General features: G+C 36.8%; 1 protein-coding gene and 1 pseudogene across 1 annotated transcript in view; one reads left to right on the top strand and one right to left on the bottom strand.

Annotated features, from left to right (window-relative positions):
- Positions 1-26,798, top strand: part of Adamts6 (ADAM metallopeptidase with thrombospondin type 1 motif 6) — a 255,251-nt gene that overhangs the window by 73,784 nt on the left and 154,669 nt on the right. Inside the window, exons 8-9 of the mRNA XM_051172597.1 lie at positions 14,357-14,400; positions 18,428-18,533. Of these exons, the coding sequence (XP_051028554.1) occupies positions 14,357-14,400; positions 18,428-18,533 (150 nt within the window). The remainder of the gene's footprint in view (positions 1-14,356; positions 14,401-18,427; positions 18,534-26,798) is intronic.
- LOC127212478 (60S ribosomal protein L19-like) lies at positions 4,832-5,388 on the bottom strand (annotated as a pseudogene).

A 26,798-nucleotide genomic window follows, 5' to 3' on the forward strand; every position in this document is an offset into this window, starting at 1 on the left:
TGCAGTTCCTCACACTGTGGTGACCCCCAACCAGAACATTATGTTTGTTGATCTTTCTAACTGTGATTTTGCTACTGTTAACAATTGTAATGTAAATATTTTTGGAAGAAGAGTTTTTGTCAAAGGGTTGGTGACCCATAGGTTGGGAAACACTGATCTAAAGGGTCCCAGATACATCTCAACTGGGGTGCAGAATTATGTCATCTACATGGTTCTGGATTTGCAGCCATTACGATTGCAGGGGTTATGGAACCATGGAACTTGTAACATGTTTAAAAAAAAAGGTTATTGAGGGCAGAAAATGGAGAGGAGATTTGAGTTCCATGATTTGGGGTTAGTGTCTGAAGATGTATATGTGAAATCTGAGTTTTAGAGATCCTAGGATAATGGAGATACCAGTAATTGGTCCGTCTGTCAAGTGATGCCACACTTACCGATTTTAGCTGGCCCCAGTGAGGACCCATGTGTGCTGAAGTTGTTAGAACCATGGCGGAGAAGCTGGCAAAGCCTCTTAGATTTCAAATGACGGCACACATACTATGAATGTTGAACACAGATACAAGGTTAAAACTTCGTTATGTTGGCTTCCAGTCTTGTTTTGTTCTATTGCTGTTTTCCCACTCCTTTTGGGGATGGGAATGTTTACTCTCTTATTGTATATAGTAAATACCTACCTCAGTTCTTTGTTTTGATTTAATTTATTATTGTTGTTGTTTTGCTGTTATTTACTGGGGCTCACAGCTAATCATTTGCTTTGAACATTAGAAGAATCTTTGGCCTTCTGAAAAGTGGGCGCCCGCAAAGGTATAATTAAAGCTTTTGCATGTGAGATGGCCATGAGTCTATAGGACGTAGGGGCAGACTACTATGGCTTGAATCTGAAAGGTTTCCTTCCAAAGGCTAGTGTAATTGAATACTCAATGCCTGGGTGGAGGTAGTGCTTTGGGTTGTTGTAGAACAAGGAGACAGCACGACTTGGCTTGTATAGGTGATGTTCTGGGGCAAAGGCATTTGAGGGTATAGCCAAGCCCTGCTCTGGGCCAGTATTCTGCTTCGTTGGTCTGTTAGGATATGAGGAGCTTCCATCACATTACACACTTTGACTGCCATGAGTACTGCATGCCTTTCTTGGAAAGATGACTGGAACTGTGAATCAATATGAACCTTTCTGTTCTCAAGTTGTTTCTGTCAGGTATTTGGCCAGAATGCTGAGAAAAGTTACTAATACAATAGTTGGACTGAAATATAAACATCCAATTTATTTGGATGAGTACATTAGTTTGTCTTGTTATCTTACTTGTATTCTAAGATAGTGGTAGGTTCAAATCAGAAATCCCTTAGGAACAGTATTTAGACTTTTTGTTTATTTGGACTTTGTTGTTGTTGTTTTGAGACAGGGTTTCTCTGTGTAACCTTGGCTGTCCTGGACTCACTTTGTAGACAAGACTGGCTTTGAACTCACATAGATCTTCCTGTCTCTGCCTCCCCCAAGTGCTGGGATTACAGGCATGCACCACCACATGGCATATTTAGATGGTTTAAATATCTAAAGTAAAGGATGCTATGCTGCCTGGTCTTATGTCAACTTGACACACAAACTAGAGGTATCTGAAAGGAGAGAATCTTAATTGAGAAAATACATCCATAAGATCCAGCTATAAAGTGTTTTCTTAATTAGTTATTGATGGGAGGGGACCCAGCCCACTGTGGGTTCCATTCCTGGGCTGGGTGATCCTGGGTTCTATAAGAAAACAGGCTGAGCAAGCCATAAGGACCAAGCCAGTAAGCAGCACCCTCCATCAGCTCCTGCCTCCAGGTTCCTTCCTTGTTTGAGTTCCTGTGCTGACTTCCTTCAATGATGACCAGTGATGTGGAAGTGTAAGCCAAATAAACCTCTTCCTCCTCAACTTGGTTTTGGTCATGATGTTTCATCACAGCAACAGAAACCCTAAGACAGATGCCTAACAAACTATATTTTTAAAAATAGTGTAAGGATGCTATATGGTTGTCATTAGCTCTATGTTTAAGGTATAGATGAAGCATAAGTGAATTTTGTGTTTAAATTGATGGTCTATTTGAAGATATTATCTTTGGTATATTCAAATACCCCCAAAATCTGAAACTATCAGAAATTCAAAATGTCCCTGTTTCCAAGTTGTTTGGATAACATGATCTCTAAATGGAGTTTTGAGTGATTGATGACTGTGCTGGCCAGTTTTATGTCAACTTGACACAAACTAAATTCATCTGAAAGGAGGGAGCTCTGGCTAAGAAAAGGATGCCATAAAATTAGGATGTAGGCAAGCCTGGAGGGCATTTTATTAATTGAGGAATTCTGATGTAACACATAGCTCTCTACCTGCCTGTTCTGTCTTGTAAAACAAAACAAAACAAAACAAAACAAAACTGGCCTATATTAAAAAGAATTTTTCCCCGTTCCTTTTCTTGGAATTGGTGCTTAGAAAGGAGAGACTCTGTCTTGGTTGTTACTCATGCTTTCGTGACTCTGAGATTGACTTCTATAATTTATTTTCTTTTTGGTTTTTTCCCTGAAAGTCATCCAGGACCAACAGTATTTATGGAGCAGAGCAGCAGTTCTGTTACTGACTGTGGAGGTGAGAAAGTATCTGGAGTTTGCATGGACCATATGAACAGCAGTCACAGGGACTGCATCAGACTTCAGCAGTACTTAGTGTCCTCTGAACTTTAAAACTATTACTAGTGAGGATATGAGGTCAGTAAAATGATAGTGTTAGGAGCATTGATTCTGGTGACCCCCGACACAGGTGGGAACCTTGTTCTTTTTGTAAGCCCACAGAACTAAACATCCAGTGGTGGTTTGAGTATTCTCTTACTCCACTGCAGGGCTTACTTTTTCCTGTTCTTGGCCGGATTCAGATATTATTAATAGTTTTTGTTAGCATTTCTCTTATCTAAATACTGACCAGGCCAATCCTGTTTAACTCCCAAGATCAGACACACTGAACTTTATGCACCATTTTGCCTTTGGGATTTAAAAAAGAAAGTCATAAAATTTCATTTGATGATTATGGGATTAAACACCAGAGCCAAGAGCATATCTGTAAGAGTTTGATTGCGTGGGCTAGCTCATTTACTGAAAGTAGATGCCCATATCAAACCTTTGAGGTTCAGAAGAGCCTATGACCAAGGGAAGCAATTAGAGGTAAAGATGCTGGTATGTTTTCTCATGTAATACCTTCATCTTACCTTATAGCAAGAACTTAGGTAGGTGCATCTATAGTTTCAAGCTGCATAAAATAATACCTTCTGTCAAGTATTTCTAAAGAGTACCTTAGAGCAGGTCCCTAGCAGAGGTTCTTAGAATTGTCCCTAATATAATTAGTAAATCGCAGTTATCCTGAATCCAGTGGTCTTTCTTCCACATAATACTGCTGTTCATGTTGTAAAGGTATTCATATTTGCCTTAATCAAATACAGCAGTTTTTTTTAAAGGTAGACTATTATCATAGAGGTTCCAAAAGAATAAGGTTTGATAAGCTGAACAAGAGTCATAATCTGATAAGTCAAGTTGATATATAGTTATTATATTATATAAAAATAATAATAAGGTGCTCTTTGTTAGTGATGCTAGTACCAGTTTGTTGGCTCAGACTGTTCTGTTGGTTGGTCTGCTCACACTGCCTTCCCCATTGCTGTCCTCTGAATGTTCCATGATACATCAATACTTTTTTTTTTAAAAGACCATTGCTTACTGAAGAAGCTTTGACAATTTTTCTGTTTTTCATTTTGGCTAATAGTCAGTAAGTTATTTTCCCACACAGAAAGATAATGCCATGTCAGCCAAAGGCCTGTCACATCCCACTTTGGAGAAGACCTTACCTTGCAGTCATACTGAGAATATTTATACTGCTTTCAAACACAGAAACATCAGCCTTCTTGATAGATACACTCTGCAGCAAAGGTGTCAGTGGAGGATACCAGGGCTATTGTCATCCTCATAGAAATTTTGAATTTTAGTTTTCTAAACTAAAACTTAAAATAAATTTTGAAGTTATCTTTTATTTGGCTCTCAGAATTTTAGCATGTCGCTTAGATTAGCGGGAAATAACCCTGAAACAATCATAAAATAATTCAGAGGTTCAGTTTTTCATCTTGTAACCATTTGTATTGATACAGAATATCTTTTGAAACAGTTGATGAATTATTTTTATTGAAATTTGAAATCCTAGAGATAATTTTCTTGTCTTGAATATTGTGTTGCTTGACAAATACCCTTCCCTGGAGATTATTTTTAATCTCTAGTTAATTAAATGCATTTCATAACTTGCCTATTCTTCCAAAATTATTTACATATAGTAGATTATTCATAAATTGAGTTTAAAGTTGATGAAAAGGTTACTAGTAGTAAAATAAGCTCGAAAGTGTTTTCAAGATATTGAAATGTTCATTGTCAAAAAAACAAAAAAACAAAACCAAAAACAAACAAACAAAACCCTAGAACATTGGGTTGGAATCAATTACCCTTAAACTTTGTATCTCATTGCAGAACACATTATTTTGGAGGAAAATGATATTTCTAAAAACACACACAGTAATGAAAACTATTTTTTAATTTATTAATGCCAACCTAACAGTTGTCCAAAATGGCATTACCTTCCGCCGACACGTAAGTGTGGTGTAACTGCCGTATCTAAAAAGAAGATGCCTATTGTTAGAATCCTCTTTGATATGGGTTAAACCATCTTAGTATGTTATGTCTTTTTTTTTTTTAAGGCTTTTTTTTTTTATTTTAATGACTGATCCACGTGAGGCCACAGCCAGGCCACTATGTACAGACACGAGGGAAGCTTCATTTCTTGGTTTCCTCCTCCTTGGACAGGGTCCTTCTTGGCCTGGAGGCGCTCCTCCCGGCGCTTGTGTGCTTCCTTGGTCTTAGACCTGCGAACCTCAGCCTGGTCAGCCAGGAGCTTCTTGCGGGCCTTGTCCGCCTTCAGCTTGTGGATGTGCTCCATGAGGATCTGCTTATTTTTGAACACGTTCCCCTTGACCTTCAGGTACAGGCTGTGGTGCATATGGCGGTCAATTTTCTTAGATTCTCGGTATCTCCTCAGGAGCCGGCGCAGGATTCTCACCCTCCTCATCCACGTCACCTTCTCGGGCATGCGGGCATTGGCGATACCCTTCCGCTTCCCTATGCCCATATGCCTGCCCTTCCGGCGAGCCAAGGTGTTTTTCAGGCACCGAGCCCGGGAATGGACTGTCACAGGTTTCCGGATGATCAGCTCATCTTTTATCAGCTTCCTGATTTGCTGACGGGAGTTGGCATTGGCGATTTCGTTGGTCTCATTGGGATCCAACCAGACCTTCTTTTTCCCGCAGCCTCTTCTGTAGCCTGAGCATACTCATGGCTGCGGACGCAGCTGCGAAAGGAAAGCAGTATGTTATGTCTTAATATGTCAATTTTAAAGTACAAAAGTAGCCACCATTCAAAGCAATCTGTTTTGAAACCATATCAGAAATAAATCTATTATTCTATTTTCTAGTAATTTCTCAGAAACTGTAGAGGTAGTTATTTACAGAAGAATTACCTTTTTCCTATGGATTAGTATGTAGTCACAGAATTAGACTATAGTCACTAACAAATGACTATAATTAGGTACTTAATAACTGATAGGCTCCTGTTACTGTTTTGGGTATGACTTCATGAATTCTATATACTATATGGTAATTTTGAAAACTACTAGTAGTTTTAATATTGCTGCTTGGATTATAGATAAATTTTAAAATACATTCCTTAATGGAGCTTTAGAGATGCTTCAGCAGTTAGGAACACTTATTGTTCTTGCAGAGGACCCAGGTTCAGCTCCCAGCACCCACACAGCTCACAACCATGAGTCACTCCAATGTCAGGGGATCCCATGCTTATTCTAATGCCCAATCACCATATGCAAATATACACATGCAGGGAAACACTTATACACATAAAGTAAAATAATTAATTCTAACATTTCAAAATGTTTTTTATATATTATGCATATGGGTGTTTTTCTGCATATATGTCTGCACACAGAAAAGGACATCAGATCCCATGTGAGTGCTGGAAACTGAGCTCAGGACCTCTTTAAAAACTAGCCAGAACTCTTAACCATGGAACCATCTCTCCAGCCTTAAAAAAAAAAAAAAAAAAAAAAAAAAAAAAAAAAAGTAAACAGTATTCCTTCAGTGTTCTTTGATGCCAGAATTTAAAAAAAACAAAAACAAAAAAAAAAAAAACAGTCCATTTCCATGGTATTTATAACTTTCTTTTAAAAAATATTTTGTTGAATCAGGGTAGCTTCCCTTGATTTGTTAAATTGCATTTATGAGCGGCTGCTCCTCTAGATTGGACACTGTAGACAGTTGCGTCAGTCACCTGCTGGAGGCAGTGGTCTCTGAATCAATAAGTGGTGAGGAAGGGCAAAGAAATGCACATAATGAAAATTACCAAGTGATGGGAACTTTGGTCTTGACCATGTGGAACGATGTCCTATATCTACTTCTCAATATTGACATAATGACACAAAGACTGTAGCAAAGAGAGTAATTGTTTTTACTCCCCTACAGGCTTAATAATATGTAATTGGCAAATAAAAATTATATACATGCACAATACACCATGGCATTTGGTATTTGTATAAACTATGAAATTAACATGTTTCTCACCATAGATGAACAAACACATTCACATCAAAAGTAAACATAGTTTTCTTTTCAAAATCAGAGAATGGCTTGTTGACGTTGGTTTTGTTGTTTTGTTTAACATGCTTTTCCTCTTATCTTACTTTCCTTCTTTGTCAGGTTATCATTATATATTCTTTAAATACTGATGACAGTATTTGGGAGGATGATGAGTTGCTATACTATAGGAAAGCAAATAAGCACATGTTTTCTGTAGTCATTAGATGAGGTGTGCATTACTTTCTTTTCTAAAGGATTAGGTATTTGAATTGAATCTAATACATATCTAGAATTTCACAGAGGAAATGGGAGAAGGGCTTTTCATGAACTACTTGTGGATATAGGGAAATCCCAAATCTTTTTAGATAGGTGAATGTATAATGAGTGTATGCTGTAGAAGTAGACATGGGTTTGGGGGGAGTAATAAATAATTACAGACGGGTAATCTGAAACAAGATTATGTCTTGAGTTCTAAAGTACATTGTTTACACTTTTAGAGAAAATTTGACTTTAAGTAGAAGAATGGCATGTGCAGAACTATGTTAGTAAGCTATAACTGGATCCACCATTAATTCTTCATACTGTCTTCCCAGAGGACCAGATTCTAGTTTCCAGTACCCACATCACATAGCTCAGAACTCTTTGTCACTCCCACTCCACAAGATCTTATGCGTCTCATGTCCCCAGGCTCCTGAACATATCTGCACATACATGTAAAGACCAAGTCTTTGAAAACAGAAATTATGTATAAATGAGACTTAGAGATAAGATGTTTGCTTAATCTCAATAGGAGGTAACTAATGATGTAAATTAAGGTGTTAATAACTGGCCTTGTAATGAAAAGGACAAATATCGCAAGGAATACTTATCTTGCCATACAAAAAGAAAGAAAGAAGATACAAAGTTACTCCTAAATGTTCAAAACTCAGTCAATTAACTATACTCCAGTGCTGTAACAGAGTGGCAGCTGTTTTTCCAGCTATATCTACTTTAGCGTTTGATGGTTTAATTTCTTCTAGCATCTTAAAATAAGCTGTATCAGTTTTGTTCATGTTTTTTCCCATCCTCTACCACAAGGTAAGCTCTTAATAAATATTTGTTGAAAATGATTAAATTTTTTATTTAGAACCATAAGATCATGTTTTAGTAAATGGCTCCATGAATTAAACTTGTGCTTATAAAGTACATTACATATACTTAATTTATCCTCTACGTGTTGACAACTTAAAAATAATTCTATTTTTATTAATGGATTTTAAGAAGTAGAAGATGAGATTGAAATTTAGAATTTTTATTAAATTATTTGGAATTTAAAACATTTAAAAAAAAGGCTTGCGGAAGTTTGAAATGATGCAATCTTTTTAGAAGTCCTCGGTTTTATTCACTCTAAACCCAGTGCTGTAGGCAACTTTGTAGGTCCAACTCTACAACAGGGAGCAAAACAAACTACTCACTAATATTAAAGAATCTGTAATAGTGAGAATGATGTATACATGAAATTATCTGTTTGATGGAACCCACGAAGTTAAAACTTGGGGAACTAGCTGATTGTTTGTTAGGAGAATTGATCTATATAGGAAAGATCTTTTGGAGAATGCCTACTGACCATGATTCTCAATGCTTAATAGGAGTGACAGGAAAACATGGTTAATCACAGTAGAAAAGTGGTCAGTAGTATGGTCAGTGGTGATGAAATGAGTTTTGTTTCTGAAAATCAAAAGAAGGCAAGTATACTTTATGATTAGAAAGAAAGGGCAGATATGGACATTGGCCTAAACATGAAAACACTTAAAAATACATTGATACCTAATTTCTGAGGGCAAACAATGTGATAGCCTATATTTCTTGATATATAAAAACATAGTAACAATGTATTAATTTTAAATAAATATTGTAATGTCATTCAGGAATGAAATAATGAAAGTTAGTCAACCAAGAAAAAAGAATGCAATTAGAATTGTAATGAATAGATGAGAAATGTATTAATTCATTGAGTTAGAGATATTGGTGATTATTAAAACATTTTAAAGTTGCAATGGTAGGCCTTTAAAACATATATATAACATCAAATTCTTGTCAGATTAATATTTTTCAATAATGTAGGATAATCACAAGCAAAAGACGTTCTTGGCTAATGATACTCTAAAGGAAGCACTCTGCTACAATGGCTGGAAAACGTATGTGAATAGCCAAGAGTTATTTTGCTGACTAATAGCAATTCTTGAATTCATGCCATAAACTGAACCAAACAGCATCTGATATATTATGGGAATTAGCAATTGAAAGTATTTAACATACCTTTGAGAAATATTGTATAAGTGATTGCCTAATTATAATAAATGGCTGTATATTAGGTAGTGGATACATAGTCGGTCTTACAACATAGGCCTTTGAAAGTATCACTATGTTACAGTATTCAGCTAAATAAATATAATTTACATGAAGAGGTAATTATGCTGAAAATATAACTTGTAATTTGTGTTATATAAACTTAATCAGATTAACTTTTAAAGTCATATTATAATCTCATTTTTTTATTATAAAGACTGGTATGATCAAGAGGTAGAGGAAGGAGGATTATGAGCTGCATAGGGAAAACTTTTCTCAAAAAACTGAGATAAAAACAAGTAAGAAAACAAGCCCACATTGGGTCAAAATATTTTTTCTTTATTTCTTTGTAACTAAGACCAATTTTCTAATGCTGCTTCCTTTGTTCACCTATAGAAAGCAAAAAAGAGTTATACCACCAGTTGGACTTTCACCACAGCAGAAGACAAATATATTTTCTTGTAGTTGTCTTAAGTTCATGGCTGAAGCCCCTATAACAGCTAACAAGAAAAAACACAAATTACATTAATCTAAATTTTATGTAAGAGGGAAACTTTTAGTAGAATATGAAGATTTACAAAATAGTAAGGACAGGTGAGAACGCTCAGTTGATAAAACACCTACTGTGCAAGCATGAGGATCTGCACTTGGATCCCACGCTTCGTCCCTAAGCCTGGGCCAGCAGTACAGCACAGTGGGGACGTGGAGACAGTGATGTGCAGGGCCCTGCGGCCCATGCCCCGTAAGCCAGCCTCGCTGAACTGATGAGGTACTGGGTCAGCAAGGTACCTGCTTCAAATTCAGGGGGATTGAGGAAGAAAGCTGACCTTGATCCCTGGCAGACATATCCACCACAGCTTGCTCACATTTCACAAAATGTAATCACACACACACACACACACACACACACACACAGAGAGAGAGACAGAGAGAGAGAGAGAGAGAGAGAGAGAGAGAGAGAGAGAGAGAGAGAGAGAGAGAGAGAGAGAGAGAGAGAAATTAGTGTGGGTTTGTGAAAAACTACACAGTTTTGGAGCAAACTGATGTGGAAAGGGGGACATTAATTTTAATGGTGGCAACCTGGGGGGAACTTAAAGAGGTCTGTTCATGTCTTCTCTGTGGCCCTTAGTCTCCTGAGGTGTGGATGTTCCCTTCTCCTGGCTGCAGCATGTGTCTCCTGTGAGAGTTAAGAGCCGCTTTAGAGCAAGGCCTGAGAGTCATAACTAGGTTCTACAGCTTGCTGGAGGCGAGCAGGGCTAGGGGAAAGAAAGTGGCTTTGCTTCTGCTGCTCTTGCAGATTTCTTTGGCTTCCAATAACCCTGAACAGTGCCACCACTATTTCTAAGAGAACCAAAGGACCTCATACATAGGCCACAGGAGTTGGAGGTGCAGGACTCTGTATAAGCATAAGAGGAGAGAGTAATTTTGGACACAGGCTTTAAGAACAAAGCAGATGCCATCCTCCACCCCACCCCCACCCCATGCAGGCGACTTGTTATTGTTACATTTTTCTTTATTTCTTAGAATTTCATACATATAAAATAAAACATCATCAACTTTATTCTAAAATTCCCCCTCCCGATGATCCCGTATTTTCTTGGAGGCCCCTTCCTAACTTTACATCTTTTTTTCTTTCATAACATCTTATGTCAAATTATGCAGCCCTTATGTGCATGGGTGTGTAACCATTCACTGGAGCGAGGGAAACCCACAGCTGGTCATAGCCTTAACAAAGAGTGATGCTTTCTCTCCCAGTGGCTATCAACTGTCAATAGGCCCTCAGTATGGGGTGGGACCTGGAGATCCTCTACCATCTATAACAAGATTTTGTCTACCTTGATGTTGTGTAGGCCTTGTATGGGTCAATGCAGCTACTTAGAGTTCAGGCTTGCATTAGCACTGCCATGTCTGGAAGGCATTTCACAGCACCCTTCTCACCCTCCAGTTCTTATAGACTTTCTGCCTTGCTCCCTGAGGCTTGGTGGTGGTGGTAGAGATGTCCCATGTAAGGCTGAGCCATCATTCTATTTTTCAAAGCATTTTAGCCAGGTACACATCTTTCCATTGACTGCTATCCACTGCCAAAGGCAGCTTCTTTGATGGAGATTGAGAGCAACCCAGGCATATGGGTATAAACATCAGGTCTCTACAGTATAGGTAATATAAAGTGGTACTGTATTTCACAGACCTTAAAATGCAACACAGTCAGATGTTTTGGTCAGTTTCTTCTGATACCCATGTGCTGAAAGAGTGATTTTAAAAATTAATAGTCAAAATATCCACAGCACAAATAAAACAATTTAATAGTCAAAGATATTCAATCATATTTTTGTTTTATTTTTAAAATTTTGCTCAGTCAGCCCAACCTCATTATGAATTAGGGTGAAAGAATGGCAACAAATGCATTCCTTATCCCTGCATCGTCTACCCAATATGCTCGTTAGTTTTTCTCTACTTGACATGAACTCTAGTCACCTGGGAAGAGGAATGCTTCTATGAGCTTGCCCATAGGCATGTCTGTGGAGCATTTTCTTGATCAAAATATTGATGTGCGAGAGCCCGTGTGGGCAGTAACATCCCACACAGGTTGCATAAGAGCAAGCCAGTAAGTGTCTTTCTTCAAAGAGCTTTGTTTTGTTTCCTCTCCTGTTTGACAGTCCTCACTAATGGACTGTGTCGTATAAATGTTACCAAATACACTTTTTATTCCCCAAGTTTCTCTTGGTTAGTGCTTCCTCATAGCAACAATAAGCTAACTAGACATGCCCTTAAAACATTGTTATTCGGCCGGATGCAGTGGCACAACTCTGTAATCCTAGAACTTGGGGAGGCAGAGACAGCCAGCCTGGTCTACAAAGCTGTCCAGGACAGCCAAGACTAAACAGAGAAAGCCTGCCTCGAAAAACCAAAAAAAGAAAGAAAGAAAGAAAGAAAGAAAGAAAGAAAGAAAGAAAGAAAGAAAAGGGAATTAAAAAGAATGCAAAGCAAAACAAAACAAAACAAACCCCATCATTGTTATTCTTTTGGAAAAAGAAAACAAAAAAGAAAACAAAATCCAGCTTGGAATTTAGAGCCAGTTTCTTTTGTATGTGTGATATGTGTGCATGTACTTGCATGTGTGTATGTGCAGGTGCACCTATGTGTGTGTGTGTTTAAATTGCATTTCAACTGTTGTACTCCTGTGTTGGATTTCAGTGTACTTCTTGGCTCACTTTGAGATTTGATTTAATCCTAAATTTAGGGGTCCTGCTGCATCACGTTAGGTAGGGCTCACATTGATTTGTGTAAAGGATGCTGAGAGTGAAAAGTACACTTGTTTCTTTAGTCTGTTATTTTTCTAGGAAGCAAGATAATGCCCAAATTTTATATATGTATAATATGCATACATATATATGTGAGCACGTGTGTCCAGATATATCTATGTGAGTACACATGTGAATGCGTGCATGTGTGTTTTCCCCAGTGTCTGAAATTGCATGAGGCAAATCTGAAACTTGAAAGTCTTGACAATATCCATTAAAACATATAAGCAACCTATAACATTGATAATGTATCTGTGGTGATTTAAAGTTATAAGTATGTTGTATATGAAATTTAAAATGCACAGTTATACATCACTTAAATTTTTGTTAACTTACCTCCTAAATGAATTTAATATGATAAATGACTGCTCATTCAATAATGAAACGTATTTACTATATAATCTAATTGTTTAAATCAGCCATCATTGCCAATACCTTTCTTAGAGCACAACTTGTCTGTCATAACAAGTTTGACTTCATTTTAAAATGGTAGTATGCTCTGTAAAAATATTCTATCTCTCAACTCAATGGTGATGTAATACAGATTAACTTGTAACAGGAAGACACTCAGAAAGGTATAGAGCCTTTCTAGAATAAAATAGGATTTTTTTCATCCAATTTTACTTATTTAGCTCTTAATGTATTTCCTAGCATCAATTCTTTCTTGAATTGTCCCTTTTATGTTCTGGAGAGTTCTATAGTCATTGCACTATAATGAGGTTTGGGATAAGTGATAGATGTATGCTTTCTTCTTTTAAATTAGAAACAGAGTAATTGTGAAAGAATAGAGACAAAGGAAACTGGTGGATTGCAGTACACATGCATTCTTAGGTAGATCAGGCTTAGGAAGCGTGTGAAAGAGACTTGAGGATGACTGTGTTTAAATTAACTTGAATATATATAGGATGAGTTATATCTATATAAAATAATATGTAATGGTAATCACAAGATAAATTGATCATGACACCCAGAATATACTTTGTGGCACTTTCCCCCCTTTTTATTGAAAATTGATTTTTTTGTCTCATAGTATATCCTGACTACAGCTTTCCCTCCTTCTACTCTTCCTAGTTACTCCTGCCTCTTCCACCCAGATCCACTCCCTTCCTGTTGATGATTAGAAAACAAAAATGATTCTAAAGGATATTGACTTAACATCTCCAATGTAGTATATTTTAAAATAAGCAAAATACTTTAATATCTTATGTTTTGAGTTTTGATCCAGGTTAACAGTAAAGTCTAACATTAAGAATATTTTTATTCAGCAATTCATTTATCTATTTTTTAAGTCAATTAAAATTTTTTATTTTACCATATTAAATTCTAGTGTACAACTAGAAAAATATGTAACATTGGTTTAATTTCCATTGATATATTATACTGTCTTTTTGCTTTGTATGTTTTTTTGTTGTTCTGTTTTGTTGTTGTTTGTTTTTTGTTTTTTAAAGACAGGGTTTCTCTGTGTAGCCTTAGCTATCCTGGACTCACGTTTGTAGACAAGGCTGGCCTCGAACTCACAGTGTTCCCCCTACCTCTGCCTCCGGAGTGCTGGGATTAAAGGCATGCGCCACTACGCCCAGCTCGCTTTGCTTTGTTTTAAGACAAGTACCTATGTTAGAGCTGAAAGGACATCAGTTGGTGTTTTAAGACATATAGTTTGTTGCTATAACAAGAAAATACTTCAGCAGGATCAAAGAAATAATAATAATAATAATATTAATAATAATAATAAAACCCACTCATTGAGTAGAAGCAGTAGCAATTTGTAAACAAATGATTGGAAATAACGTGATAGACGGTTTAATAGAACTTTCTTTTCTGTTTCTTACTGGTGGGTACCCTACTGATTTGCAGGCAGAGCTGAGTGTGTGTAGTCCGTCTTGCCTCCATAGTGCTGCCTATGCGGCACTCTACCTGGCTGCTTATAATTGTACCAATTTTGATCTGAACAAACAGAACTCCAGAAAAAAATGCAATGAACATATAAATGTCCTACAGATTTTGTCTCTTTTTTTTCTCCTCCATAGATATGATATCTGCACTTATAAAAATAAGCCCTGTGGAACATTGGGTAAGTTTTTTGTTTTTTGATAAAAAGATAGTTTAGATTTTCTTTTTGAGGCAATGGTATTACTACTAGTTTGATTATTTTTTTCTGCTTCATGGGTAATTACCCTTAAGATATTTTCATTATGACTTTTCTTGCATTTACTGATTTACTAGAAAAAAATTTTGTTCCCATAATAATAAATACATTTAAATTTTCATTAGCTTTACATTCTCTGGCTAATTATATGAGTGAAAACAACTTAGAAGATGATTTTAAAAGCAATAGTGTTTACAAATAAAAGGTAACACTCATTTTTATGTTGTCTGTCTTTATAATTCATTTTGTGAGAAACAATAACAACAACAAACTTGGGTGTTTGAGATCAAGTGAAAACTTCTTGACATCAAGATAGTTAAGAAAATAAAAGAAAAACAAATTGAGATGCTTAAAAGGAAATGTAAAGAATAATACTTCTTTTGGTATGGTTGTTTTGGAAAAAGTATATCTTCCATGAATTCAGGTATTATTAAAAATGTTATTCTAATCACCAAAGAATTTCATCAAACAGTATAGCCAGAAAGTTTTCTTTCTTGTTCCCTAAACCATCTTTTGCTTTTAAAAATATTCAGTATCTTCAATTTCAAAAAAATTATATTTTGTTACAAAGCATTATTATATTGGTTGAAAGTTAAATGCACATACAAATGAATGAATATGGCACCTTCCTAATAGGCCAAATAACCAAGAAAATAATGTTTTTAAGGCACAAGAATTTTTTCCCTATGACAGTTTTTTAGTGTGATGAAAACTTTACAGACTCAGTAGCTAAGAAAGAGAGAGTGAAATTTTTGACCTCTCTATGTCAAGTCTCAGGTTTCTTATCTATAAATGAATAATTAGAAAGTCAATTCCTGTGAGCATCCTAAACATTTGCAAATACCCAATTAAGGTTGATTTAAGAGGAAAGATGTCCTCAACTTTTGGTAGTTCAGTGAAGCATCATTTCAAAGCCTGGAATTTCTCATCAGTTTGTACATGGCTTCTATCCTGGGTCCCTCATGTTTTATGACCAGAGGAGAAATCCCAACTAGCCAATGTCTAGTATCAACCGTGGAAAGTTTGCTAGCTAATACCCATCGCAGGAAGAGCTCTCTGTCCTGAGCCAGCTCATGTCGGGGCTTTCTTTTTATTGTATTAAGGCCAACCACGAAAACTTGAGACTAACCTTGACGGTTTCAGGGTATTTGTTACTTTCTATCATCTTTTAAACCTCCTTGTTTCTCAGTTTCTTTATTTCTGAAGTAGGAGTGATACCTGCCATTTTACTAGAGGGATATTGTTAAAATCAATTAAGAAAAAATACAATCGATTTGAAAATGAGCACTAGTAAAGGAACAGGCGTTATTATTTAATGTAGAATCATCTGCAGTGTTTTATTTAGTTCATTTATTTATTGCTCAAATTTTGTATGTATCTATTAAGTGTGTTATCTACTTTATAACCAATGACCACTAAGCCTCAAAGCAAATATATATGAGGTAGAGCTTATATTTTCAAGAATATATTTTTAAGGAAATCAATATTTACATTTTTATTCTGTTCTTTGAAGGCATATTATAATACATTGATAGGCTCTTTATTCTGACATTACTAATACTATTACTTACTACTTTCATTGCTATTACTAATATGTTCTTTCTTTTGAAAATAATGAATTGAAACTTTATTAACTCATTTCTACAGTCAATAAATTAATTGCTAGGTAATTTGAATACAGAATCAATCAATTTATTACTATGTTACAGATTTAGTTTTAGTTAAAGTAATTTATTCCCTATTTTGGCATCTTTTGTGTTGATGTTTATGATGACTTCTTTTTTAAATCTCTTGGTTAATAGCTCTGATGGTCAGTTGTATTATAAGGGTAGTTAGGGTTAAGGTTGGAAACAGATCATCAAACTTAGAAATACTAGCACACATAGGAAATGTGAAAGCAGCAGTTGTGAGGAAACAAGAAAATGATGTGAGTTAATGAATATATACTACTGTTTATTTTTATGTTAATTAAGATTTACTGTTAGTATTTTTCAAAAATCAATAGTTACACTCCAAATATATCCTTTTTAAAATTGTTCTTTTGTAGGATTAACAATTTTATTTCAGATATTAATAAATATGTGCTTAGAACTATACTGGGGTGTCCGTGAGATTCTTAATTCAAAACACAGTCACAGAGCACATACCAAAAGAAAAGCCGTTCCCATATCCAATAAGAGAAAAACAAAACAAACAAAGAACAACCCAGTGCAGTGTCACTGACTTTAGAAAAACAAAAGGATAGTCTATGGAAATACAAGAAATGTTAATTTTTCAATAATTATAAGTAGTAATTTTCTAATAAAAATGACTCAGAACAGAAATAGTGTTCATTGCTTTGTTCTTCCCACATGATCTCCCATACTGAACCCAAAACTTAGAACCAATACTGTTTTTATTCCTCATCATGTCTCTCTCCTTCCCTCCCTCCCTCCCTCCCTCCCTCCTTCTCTCTCTCTCTCTCTCCCCTCTGTGTGTATGTGTGTGTGCATGTGTGTGTGCATGTGTGTGTACATGTGTGTGTGTGTGTGTGTGTGTGTGTGTGTATTCTTTCGTGGAAATTAGAAGTAACATATATAACATATTTTTGACTAGCCAAAGCATGAATTATTTTTGGCCCAAGTGGTCCTTCTTTTTATTGTCTTCTTTTCAGGTCCCAGTGCCTTTAAGTGAAATGGAAGGTCAGCACAATGATGTCATGAGTCTTAGAACAACCTCTTCTAATTTCTACCAATCCCTTATGACACACTAGACAAAGCAGTGTCAGCATACCCAACAGTCACCTTAGCTTTGTTATAGTGTGGCTGTTATTTTAATATTTATATCAGAAGGAACAGAGAAACATAATTTCCAGAGCTTCTTTAGTAGAAAATATGGATTGAATAGTGTAGACTGTTCTCAGTTAGTGCCACTGGGAAAGTGTACTTACCACAGATGCACTCAGTAAATATCCATTGAGCTGTATTGAGGTAACTTTGGTTGGGAAGTAGTTCCTGACATCGGAGTGACATGATAGCAGAATACACAAAATATTCTCCTTTTTCCCCCCTTCAACCTCTTTAAATGACTGTTCTCTGCATATATTATTTGGCATCCACTTCTTTACAATAGATGGCATTTTTTATTTCTTACAAAATTCTTTTTTCTAAGTGTTAATTTAAACTTCTATACTAGTGCACAGGGCATGGTATTCATTTGGAAGTAAACACTAAAGCGTCTGAAGGGAAACACCTCAAGTAACGTGACATTTCAGTAGAAATCAGCGAATTAACGCCATGGCTTTGCTTTATTAGTAGGAACTCTAAAGCACAGAAGGGGGTTGGGAGAGAAGAAAACAACACTGAATGTAAGAATGACTCCCTCCATTAAAAAACCAAAACATTATAAGCTGCTGCTATCAGAATTAATTTCAGAAGATTAAAAGTGTCTCCTATCTTTGATAGTTTTTTTCCCCTGTTTTGAATCATCCATTTTGTTTTTATAAAAATGTCATTTATAAAACCATTTGGGATTCCCTCTTTTTGTTAACTAAAAAGTTACTTGTATATTTTTACGAACCCACTAAACTTAAACAGATCTCTTTAGAAAAATAATGTGGATATATTTTGCTTTCTACAGCCTGAAGAATATTAAAATAGAAATGCTTTCTTGAATTCCCTTTTCTGGCTCAAGTTACTAGGTGGTCCCAAGTTACCAGAAGTAAAATTTATAAATCTAACCCCTAGTCTAGACATTTTCCAGCACTGACTGCAGTTCAAAAAATATTAATGTCTAGCCGGCAAAGTGAAATTCCCCCCAGTGATTTTGCAAACGACTAGAAAGTTAACCTTTTGCCAGCTGCTCCTTCTGTGCGTGGAGGTTATTAAAAAGAATCCAGGCATTTAGAAGCATGGGCTTTTTAAAGGCTGAAACACCTTGGCTTGACCCTGTGTGTCTCTTTCTGTTTATTCAGGCTTAGCCTCTGTGGCTGGAATGTGTGAGCCTGAAAGGAGCTGCAGCATTAATGAAGACATTGGCCTGGGTTCAGCTTTTACCATTGCACATGAGATTGGTCACAAGTGAGTGCATTTAAGAAAATCAAAATAAACTGTAGAAGTCTACTCTTTGAGCCACTTGTAACTACTGTGTGAAAAGCCTGTACTCAATTCTTTTATACAGCATTTTTGACAGCTTTCAATAGTGCGTGCTATCATTTGGGGTATGAGGATGAATCATCCTAAGAACTGGAGAATTGTTAAACAGGCAAACATCTCACACTTATTCTTATGGGCATTTAAAACAGTGAGGGTTAGATGCCTTCTCCCCACCTACTTCCACGTAAAATTCAAGTGTGTAAGTGATCTGTCTTTTCCTCAAGGATTAATTTATGTATTTGTCTTATGGTTGTTTGTTTGGGGTTTTTGTTTTGTATTTTTTACAGAGCCTTGTTGTGTAACCCCGGCTGACCTTGCTCTAGACAAGCTGGCCTAGAATACACAGTAATTCTCCTGCTTTAGTCTTTCGAGTGTTGGAGTGACAAGAGTGAGCCACCATTTCTGGCTACACGTGTTTGTTTAAATTTGTTGACACTATGTCATTAAAATTCATGCTTGGCTGGAAGCTTACCTCCTCTAGGCATAACATTCTGTAGCCTTTGCTATGTAACTGGGATTGTCAGGTGTCCTCACATGCCATGGAAAAGAGCCTATGTAAGTCTAAGAGTTCATCCTTGGTCTTTAAGGAGGACCTTAAGTTTGTAATATTTATTTCAAATAAATTAGTGCCAATGTTTCAAATTATACTTTCTCCCAACACCTAAATGGCAGTAAACCCATTATTTCAAAGAACAGAGGTAAATGTCTGTTGATGTGAAAAGAGATTTGACAGCATTTTCCTGTATTTCAGACATTTGTGTTGTTAAGACTGGAAGGTGACTTGTTCTTAGCCAGTGTTTAATGTGATTTGAACTAGTGCTTTCACACAGGTAACACTGAACAAAAGAGCCTATGTTTACTGATAGGTTAGCTTGAGACAAATCCTCCTACTTTCTTCTGAGACAGAAGTTTTTAAGATTTAGCAAATAGCTAGTTATATTGACTCCTTTAAAAATTGAAAGATAAGTAGTTTTAGTTGAGACAACAATCTATTGGTGGAACTCACAACATTTGTATGATTTTAGTTAATCTACCTTTATAATATGGTGAAGTGAATGAAAAATAAAAGAACAAATAAAAATCAATATTTATGCTCCAGATGAAATTGCTAAAAAATATTCATAGTTCAGGACCCTTTCCTACTACCCTGCTCCCTTCTCTGCTTCTTTCCTTTCTCCTTCCCTCCCTTTCCCCCTCACCTCCTTCTTCTTGCTCTCTCTCTCTCTCTTAAAATTAAGCCCTAATTAAATTTGGGTCATTTTCTTGTCTTTTTTTTTTAGTTGGAGTTGATTTGAGTATAAATCCAAGTAACCAGCAAGCTTTAAACCTGACTGGATTCCGAAGAAAAATCACTACTATACTTATAATGAGGCTTTAAAACATTGGCATTCCAGTTTTCCAGTTTTTGTTTTGGTTTGGTTTGGTTTTTCAAGACAGGGTTTCTCTCTGTGTAGCCTTGGCTGTCCTGAACTCGCTTTCTTGACCAGGCTGGCCTCGAACTCACAGAGATCCGCCTGCCTCTGCCTCCTGAGTGCTGGGATTACAGGTGTGCTTCACCATGCCTGACTTAGTTTTTATTGCAACAAACAGCATGGAACAAAGGAAAACACCCTCCTAACAAGTCAGTTCATCTTTAACTCACTCAAAAAGTCTGGCTTATGGCAGAGCAGCCCCCACCCTACCCTCGAGTTCTCTCTCCCTCAGTCCTGTCCACACATTAGCCCTCCTGTTCCCCTTTCCATCCCTTCTACCTCCTAGCTTCCTCCTCCATTTGCCTCCAATGTCTATTTTATTTCCCCTTCTAGGGAGATTCAGGCATCCTCGCTTGGGGCCTCCTTGTTACTTAGCTTCTTTGGGTCTGTGGGTTGTAGCATGGTTATCCTGTACTTTATGGGGCTAGTATCTCCTTATAAATGAGTGCATATCATGTTTGTCTTTATGGGTTTGGGTTACCTCACTCGGGATGATATTTTCTAGTTCCATTCATTTGCCTGCAAATTCCATGATGTCCTTGTTTTTAATAGCTGAGTTGTATGCCATTGTGAAATGTACCACATTTTCTTTATCCATTCTTCAGTTGAGGGACATCTAGGTTGTTTCTAGTTTCTAGATATTAGGAATAAAGCTGCTATGAATGTAGTTGAGCAGATGTCCTTGTGGAATGGTGGAGTGTCTTTTGGGAATATGCCCAGGAGTGGAATAGCTGGGTCTTAAGGTAGAACTATTCCCAATTTTCTGAGAAAGCACCAGATTGATTTCCAGAGTGGTTGTACAAGTTTGCAATCCCACCTTCAATGGAAAAGTGTTCTCTTTTCTCTACATCCTCGCCAGCATGTGCTGTCACTTGAATTTTTTATCTTAGCCATTCTGACAGGTCTAAGATGGAATCTCAGAGTTATTTTGATTTGTGTTTCCCTGATGACTAAGGGCATTGAACATTTCTTTAAGTGGTTCTTGGCCACTTGAGATTTTTCTGTTGAGAATTCTCTGATTAGCTCTGTACCCTATTTTTAAAATTTGATTATTTGGTTCTTTTGGTGCCTAATTCTTGAGTTCTTTATATATTTTAGATATTAGGTCTCTGTCAGATGTAGGTTGGTGAAAACCTTTTCCAGTTCTATAGGCTGTGATGTTTTTCCTATTAACAGTTTGCTTTGCCTTACAGAAGCTTTTCAGTTTCATGAGCTCCCATTTATTAATTGTTGATTGGAGAGCCTGAGCTGTTGGTGTTCTGTTCAGGGACAGTGGTCTCCTGTGCCAATACATTCAAGGCACCACTTTCTCTTCTTTTAGATTTAATTCTCTTCTATTAGATTAGATTTCTCTTTTATCAGATTATATGTTGACGTCTTTGATCCACTTGGATTTGGTGATTCTGTGCAGGGTGATAAATATGGATCTATTTGCATTCTTTTGCATGCAGACATGCAGTTAGACCAGCAACATTTGTTGAATATGCTGTATTTTTTATGTTGTATGGTTTTGGCTTCTTTGTAAAATATCAAGTGTCTATAGGTGTGTGAGTTTATTTCTGAGTCCTTGATTCCATTCCATTGATTGGCCTGTCTGTTTTCATACCAGTACTATGCAGCTTTTATTACTATTGCTTCAAAGTACAGCTTGAACTCAGAGATGGTGATACCTCCAGAAGTTCTTTTATTGTACAGGATTATTATACAGCTATCCTGAAGTCTTTTAGTTTTTCCATATGAAGTTGAGAATTGCTCTTTTGAGGTCTGTAAAGAATTATGTTGGCATTTTTATGGGAATTGCATTAAATCTTTAGATTGCTTTTGGTAAGATGGCCATTTTTACTATGTTAATCCTTCTGATCCATGAGCATGGGAGATCTTTGAATTTGTTATCTTTAATTTCTTTCTTCAGAGACTTGAAGTTCTTGTCATACAGGTCTTTCACTCAGCAAATGATGAGTGTAAATCATTATTTTTTGCTACCTATCCCTCTTAGGTGTGTTTGCTTCTTTTTGTTCTAGAATTTTCAGGTGTGCCGTTAAGTTGCTAGCATGGATATCTCCAATTTCTTTATAAAGACATTTAGTGCTATGAACTTTGCTTTTAAGAGTTCTATCATTGTGTCTCATTAGTTTGGGTGTGTTGTGCCTTTGTTTTCATTGAATTCTAGAGAGTCTTTAATTACTTTATTTTTTTCCCCCTGACCCAGTGGTCATTGAGTAAGGAGTTGTTCAATTTTTATGAGTTTGTAGGTTTTCTGTTGTTGTTTAAGTCCAGACTTAAACCATGTCGATCTGATAAGATAGAAGGGGTTATTTCAATTTTCTTATATCTGTTGAGGCTTGTTTTGTGACAGACTATATTGTCAATTTTGAAGAAGGTTCCATGAGGTGCTGAGAAAAAGATATTTTTTTGTGTGTGTGTGATTGGGTGAAATGTTCTATAGCTATTTGTTAGCTCCGTTTGACTCATAATGTCTGTTAGTTTCATTATTTTTCTGTTTAGTTTTTGTCTGGACGACCTGTTTATTGGTGAGAATGAAGTGTTGAAGTCTCCCACTTTTAATATGTAGGGTTTCATGTGTGATTTAAGCTTTAGTAATGGTGTGTGTGTGTGTGTGTGTGTGTGTGTGTGTGTGTGTGTGTGTGTGTCCATCCATTCTTTTGGTTTTGCAGGTATGGGGTTATTTTCTATGTTTTCGTGGATGTAGTTAGCCTCCTTGGGTCATAATTTTCCTTCTAGTATCTTCTGAAGGGCTGGATTTGTGGATAGATATTGCTTAAATTTAGTTTTGTCATGGAACATCCTGTTTTCTCCATTTAGGATGATTGAAAGTTTTTGCTAGGTATGGCTGTCTGCGCTGACAGCTGTGGTCTCTTAGGATCTGTAAGCCATCTTCCCAGGCCCTTCTGGCTTTTAGAATCTCTGTTGAGAAGTCAGGTATAATTCCAATAGGGCTACCTTTATATGTTACTTGGCCATTTTCTCTTGCAGCTTTTAATATTCTTTCTTTTGTACATTTAGTGTTTTGATTTTTATGTGGCAGAGAATTTTTTTCTGGTCCAATGTATTTGGTGTTCTGTGAGCTTATTGTATGTTTATAGGCATATCTTACTTTAGGTTGGTGAAATTGTTTTCTGTGATGTTGAAAACGTTTTCTGGGCCTGGGAATCTTCTTCTATTCTGTGTGTGTGTGTGTGTGTGTGTGTGTGTGTGTGTGTGTGTGTGTGTGTTTGTGTGTGTCCCAAATTTCTTGGATGTTTTGTGTCATGAACTTTTTAGATTTGCCGTTTATTATTATTATTATTATTATTATTTTATTAATTTATTCTTGTTACATCTCAATGTTTATCCCATCCCTTGTATCCTCCCATTCCTCCCCCCCCTCCCATTTTCCCATTATTCCCCTCCCCTATGACTGTTCCTGAGGGGGATTACGTCCCCCTATATATTCTCATAGGGTATCAAGTCTCTTCTTGGCTACCTGCTGTCCTTCCTCTGAGTGCCACCAGGTCTCCCCCTCCAGGGGACATGGTCAAATGTGAAGATTTGCCATTTTTTTTAAACCAATGTATTGATTTTTGTAAATTGTGCCTTCTACACATGAGATTCTCTCTTCCATCTCTTATAATATGTTGGTGATGATTTCATCTGTAGTTCCTGTTTTCATCCTTAAGTTTTACATCTCCATACTTCCTTCAGTTTGTGTTTTGTTAATTGCTTCTATTTCTATTTTCAGGTCTTGCACAGTTTTATTCATTTTCTTCACCTGTTTGTATTTCCTGTATTTCTTTAAGGGATTTATTCATTTCCTCATCTTTATAAGATTGGATTTGAAGTCATCGTCTCGTGCTTCAGCTGTGTTAGGGTATTCAGGGCTTGCTGTAGTAGGACAGTTGGGCTTTGGTGGTGCCATATTGATCTGGCTCTTGTTGACTGTGTTCTTACCCTGGCCTTTACTATCTTGCTGTTCCTGGTGTCAGCTGGCCACCTAGATGTTCCTGGTACCTTCAGGAATCCTGGGTGTTCTTCTGGACGGCAGGCAGATCAATAGTCTGGACGATTAAGCTCAGGGGACAGAACTCACTCACTACTGTTGGCTGTGTCCCTGAGGGACCCACAGGGGTTTGGGGGTGCGGAAGGGATCTAAGCTGGATGTTCTTGTGGCCAGCAGACGTCCTTCAAAAGACAGGCAGAGCCATAGCCAGAATGGTGGCTCTCAGAGAACAGAGTGCAACTCCCAAATGTTGGCCCTGCCCAGAAGGATCCCCTCTGTCACCATTGTAATGTGTGTATCAGATTATTATTTGGTCAGGGAAAATGTGTTTCATGAAGAGCCCTTTACTTACTTTTAAGATCGTAATGCTTAGCTTCAGTACCTCAGCAGATCTACTCTCGTACAATTCACACTATCATTAAAATATGGAAATACAGTCTGGAGAGGTAGCTGAGTAGCGGAGAATTTGACTAGGATGCGAAAGGCTTTGGGTTCGGTATTTGACCACTAACACTTTGTAAAAGTCATCAAACCAAACAAGAAAGTGAGTGACAGCACTTCTTCCTGAAATGGAATGGCAGCTGTCAGAATGCCTCAAGTATAATTTCCAGCTTGAATGCCTTCCAGTTAAAAGTGTGTGCCACCATGTGAGTTTTATAGTTAATGCAATGAATTTTAAGTGATAGGAGATGCAATGTAGACTCCTTACAGTAAGAACCTTTGGTTATTAGTTATTAGGAAGGCCCCTTCTAAATAACTAGAATGTGTGAAAAACTTTCTACTTTTTGAAATTTGGTTATAATGTGTTTTGTGCCCAATTTGTATTTTCATAGAAATATAATATTCATTTTAAATGGATGTATGATAATGTTTTATTTGGCTATGTCTTAGATAATGACTCTCTGCCTCTGCCTCTGTCTCTGTCTGTCTGTCTGTCTGTCTGTCTGTCTGTCTATCTCTTTCTTTCATTCTCTCTCTCTCTCTGTTTTTCTTTCTGTATGCATGTATTCCTGTGTGTGTGTGTGCTTGTATGCATGTGCACACGTGTGCATGTTCATATACCCATGGATGTGGAGCCCCAAATAAACTAGGGTGTCATCCCTCAGGTCCTGCCTACTTTCCTTCAGAGGCTGAATCTCTTCTGTAAAATAAGCTGGCTGGCTAATGACTCCTAGGTATCTACTTCCCAAAGCCAGCATTGCAACTGTATAACAAATGTAGCTCCTTAGAGACTGAACGTGCCTCTCATGTGTGTGCAGCAAGCAGTTTTCATATTGAGCCACTTGCCCAGCTTAGCCCCCCAACTTTAAAATATTTTTATACTTTTGTGAAAATTATAAATTAGTTTTCTTGTCAAATGAAATAATGGACTTTATGCTATGCTATGTTCAGTTGGTTTTTTTCCCTTTTTTCTTTTTTTATTAATTTGTTCATATTACATCTCAATTGTTAGTCCATCCCTTGTATCCTATTATTCCTCCCTCCCTCCCACTTCCCTCCTACTCCCCTCCCCTATGTCTGTGACTGAGGGGGACCTCCTCCCCCTGTATATGCTTATAGGGTATCAAGTCTCTTCTTGGTAACTTGCTATCCTTCCTCTGAGTGCCACCAGGCCTCCCCATCCAGGGGACGTGGTCAGAGATGGGGCACCAGAGTTTGTGTGAAAGTCAGATCTCCTTCTCCACTCAACGGTGGAGAATGTCCTGTCCATCGGCTAGTCTGGGTAGGGGTTTGAAGTTTACTGCCTATATTTTCCTTGGCTAGTGCCATAGTTTGAAGAGGACCCCAGGACCCATATCCGCCTGTCATAAAGTTCCTCTTGTAGATTTCCAGGACCCTCTGGATCCTTCTATTTCCTCATTCTCCCATGCTTCTCTCACCTAAAGTCTCAATAGGATGTGCTCCTCTCTGACCCATTTTCCTGCTAAGTAAAGTTTTTCATGGGACGTACCCCTTGGACTAGTGTCTCGATATAAGTGAGTATATACCATTTAACTCTTTTTGCTTTTGGGTGAACTCACTCATTATGATAATTTCTAGTTCAATTAGGTGTAACTCATTATTGCAATTTAGTGAATTTTAACTTTGATTTTTACACTTTACTTTTATATTTTAATTGTGTGAGTATGATCTATACATGGGTCTGTATCTATGTGCATGTGAATTTCCAGTGCATACACATGTGGAGATCAAGTCAGTATAGGTATCTTCCTCTATTATTGGCCTTCTAATATTTTGAGAAAATATCTCTTACTAAATTTGGAGCTATTCAATTTTGGTTGTGGCCAGTACGACAATAAAATTATGTTACATCTTTATATATGTCTCCATACATATATATCCATATAAAACACATTCATAAATTATATTTACAATATGCATATACATTTCATAATTATTTTTATGTATACGTATTCCCCCATAGTGGATGAAACAATAATGCTGAGAAAAGGACATTCTTTAGAAAAGTTATTATAGTGAATTATTTCATAATTAAGGCTTTGTTATTTTAGGTACTAATGACCAAAGATAGCTAAGATCAGTGTGATGATTGTTGTATGCATTATGTGAAATTTCAGAATAATTGTGTGTGTGTGTGTGTGTGTGTGTGTGTTTACTACAAAAATAATCCTTGTAAAGTATAATTTTATTATTGCCAACTTTAGAAACTTTGGTAAATTGTCCTGGAAAATCAAATAAATGAATTTTCAGATAATATCA

The sequence above is a fragment of the Acomys russatus genome, chromosome 30, assembly GCF_903995435.1.
Source record: "Acomys russatus chromosome 30, mAcoRus1.1, whole genome shotgun sequence".
In the NCBI taxonomy this organism is placed as follows: Eukaryota; Metazoa; Chordata; class Mammalia; order Rodentia; family Muridae; genus Acomys; species Acomys russatus.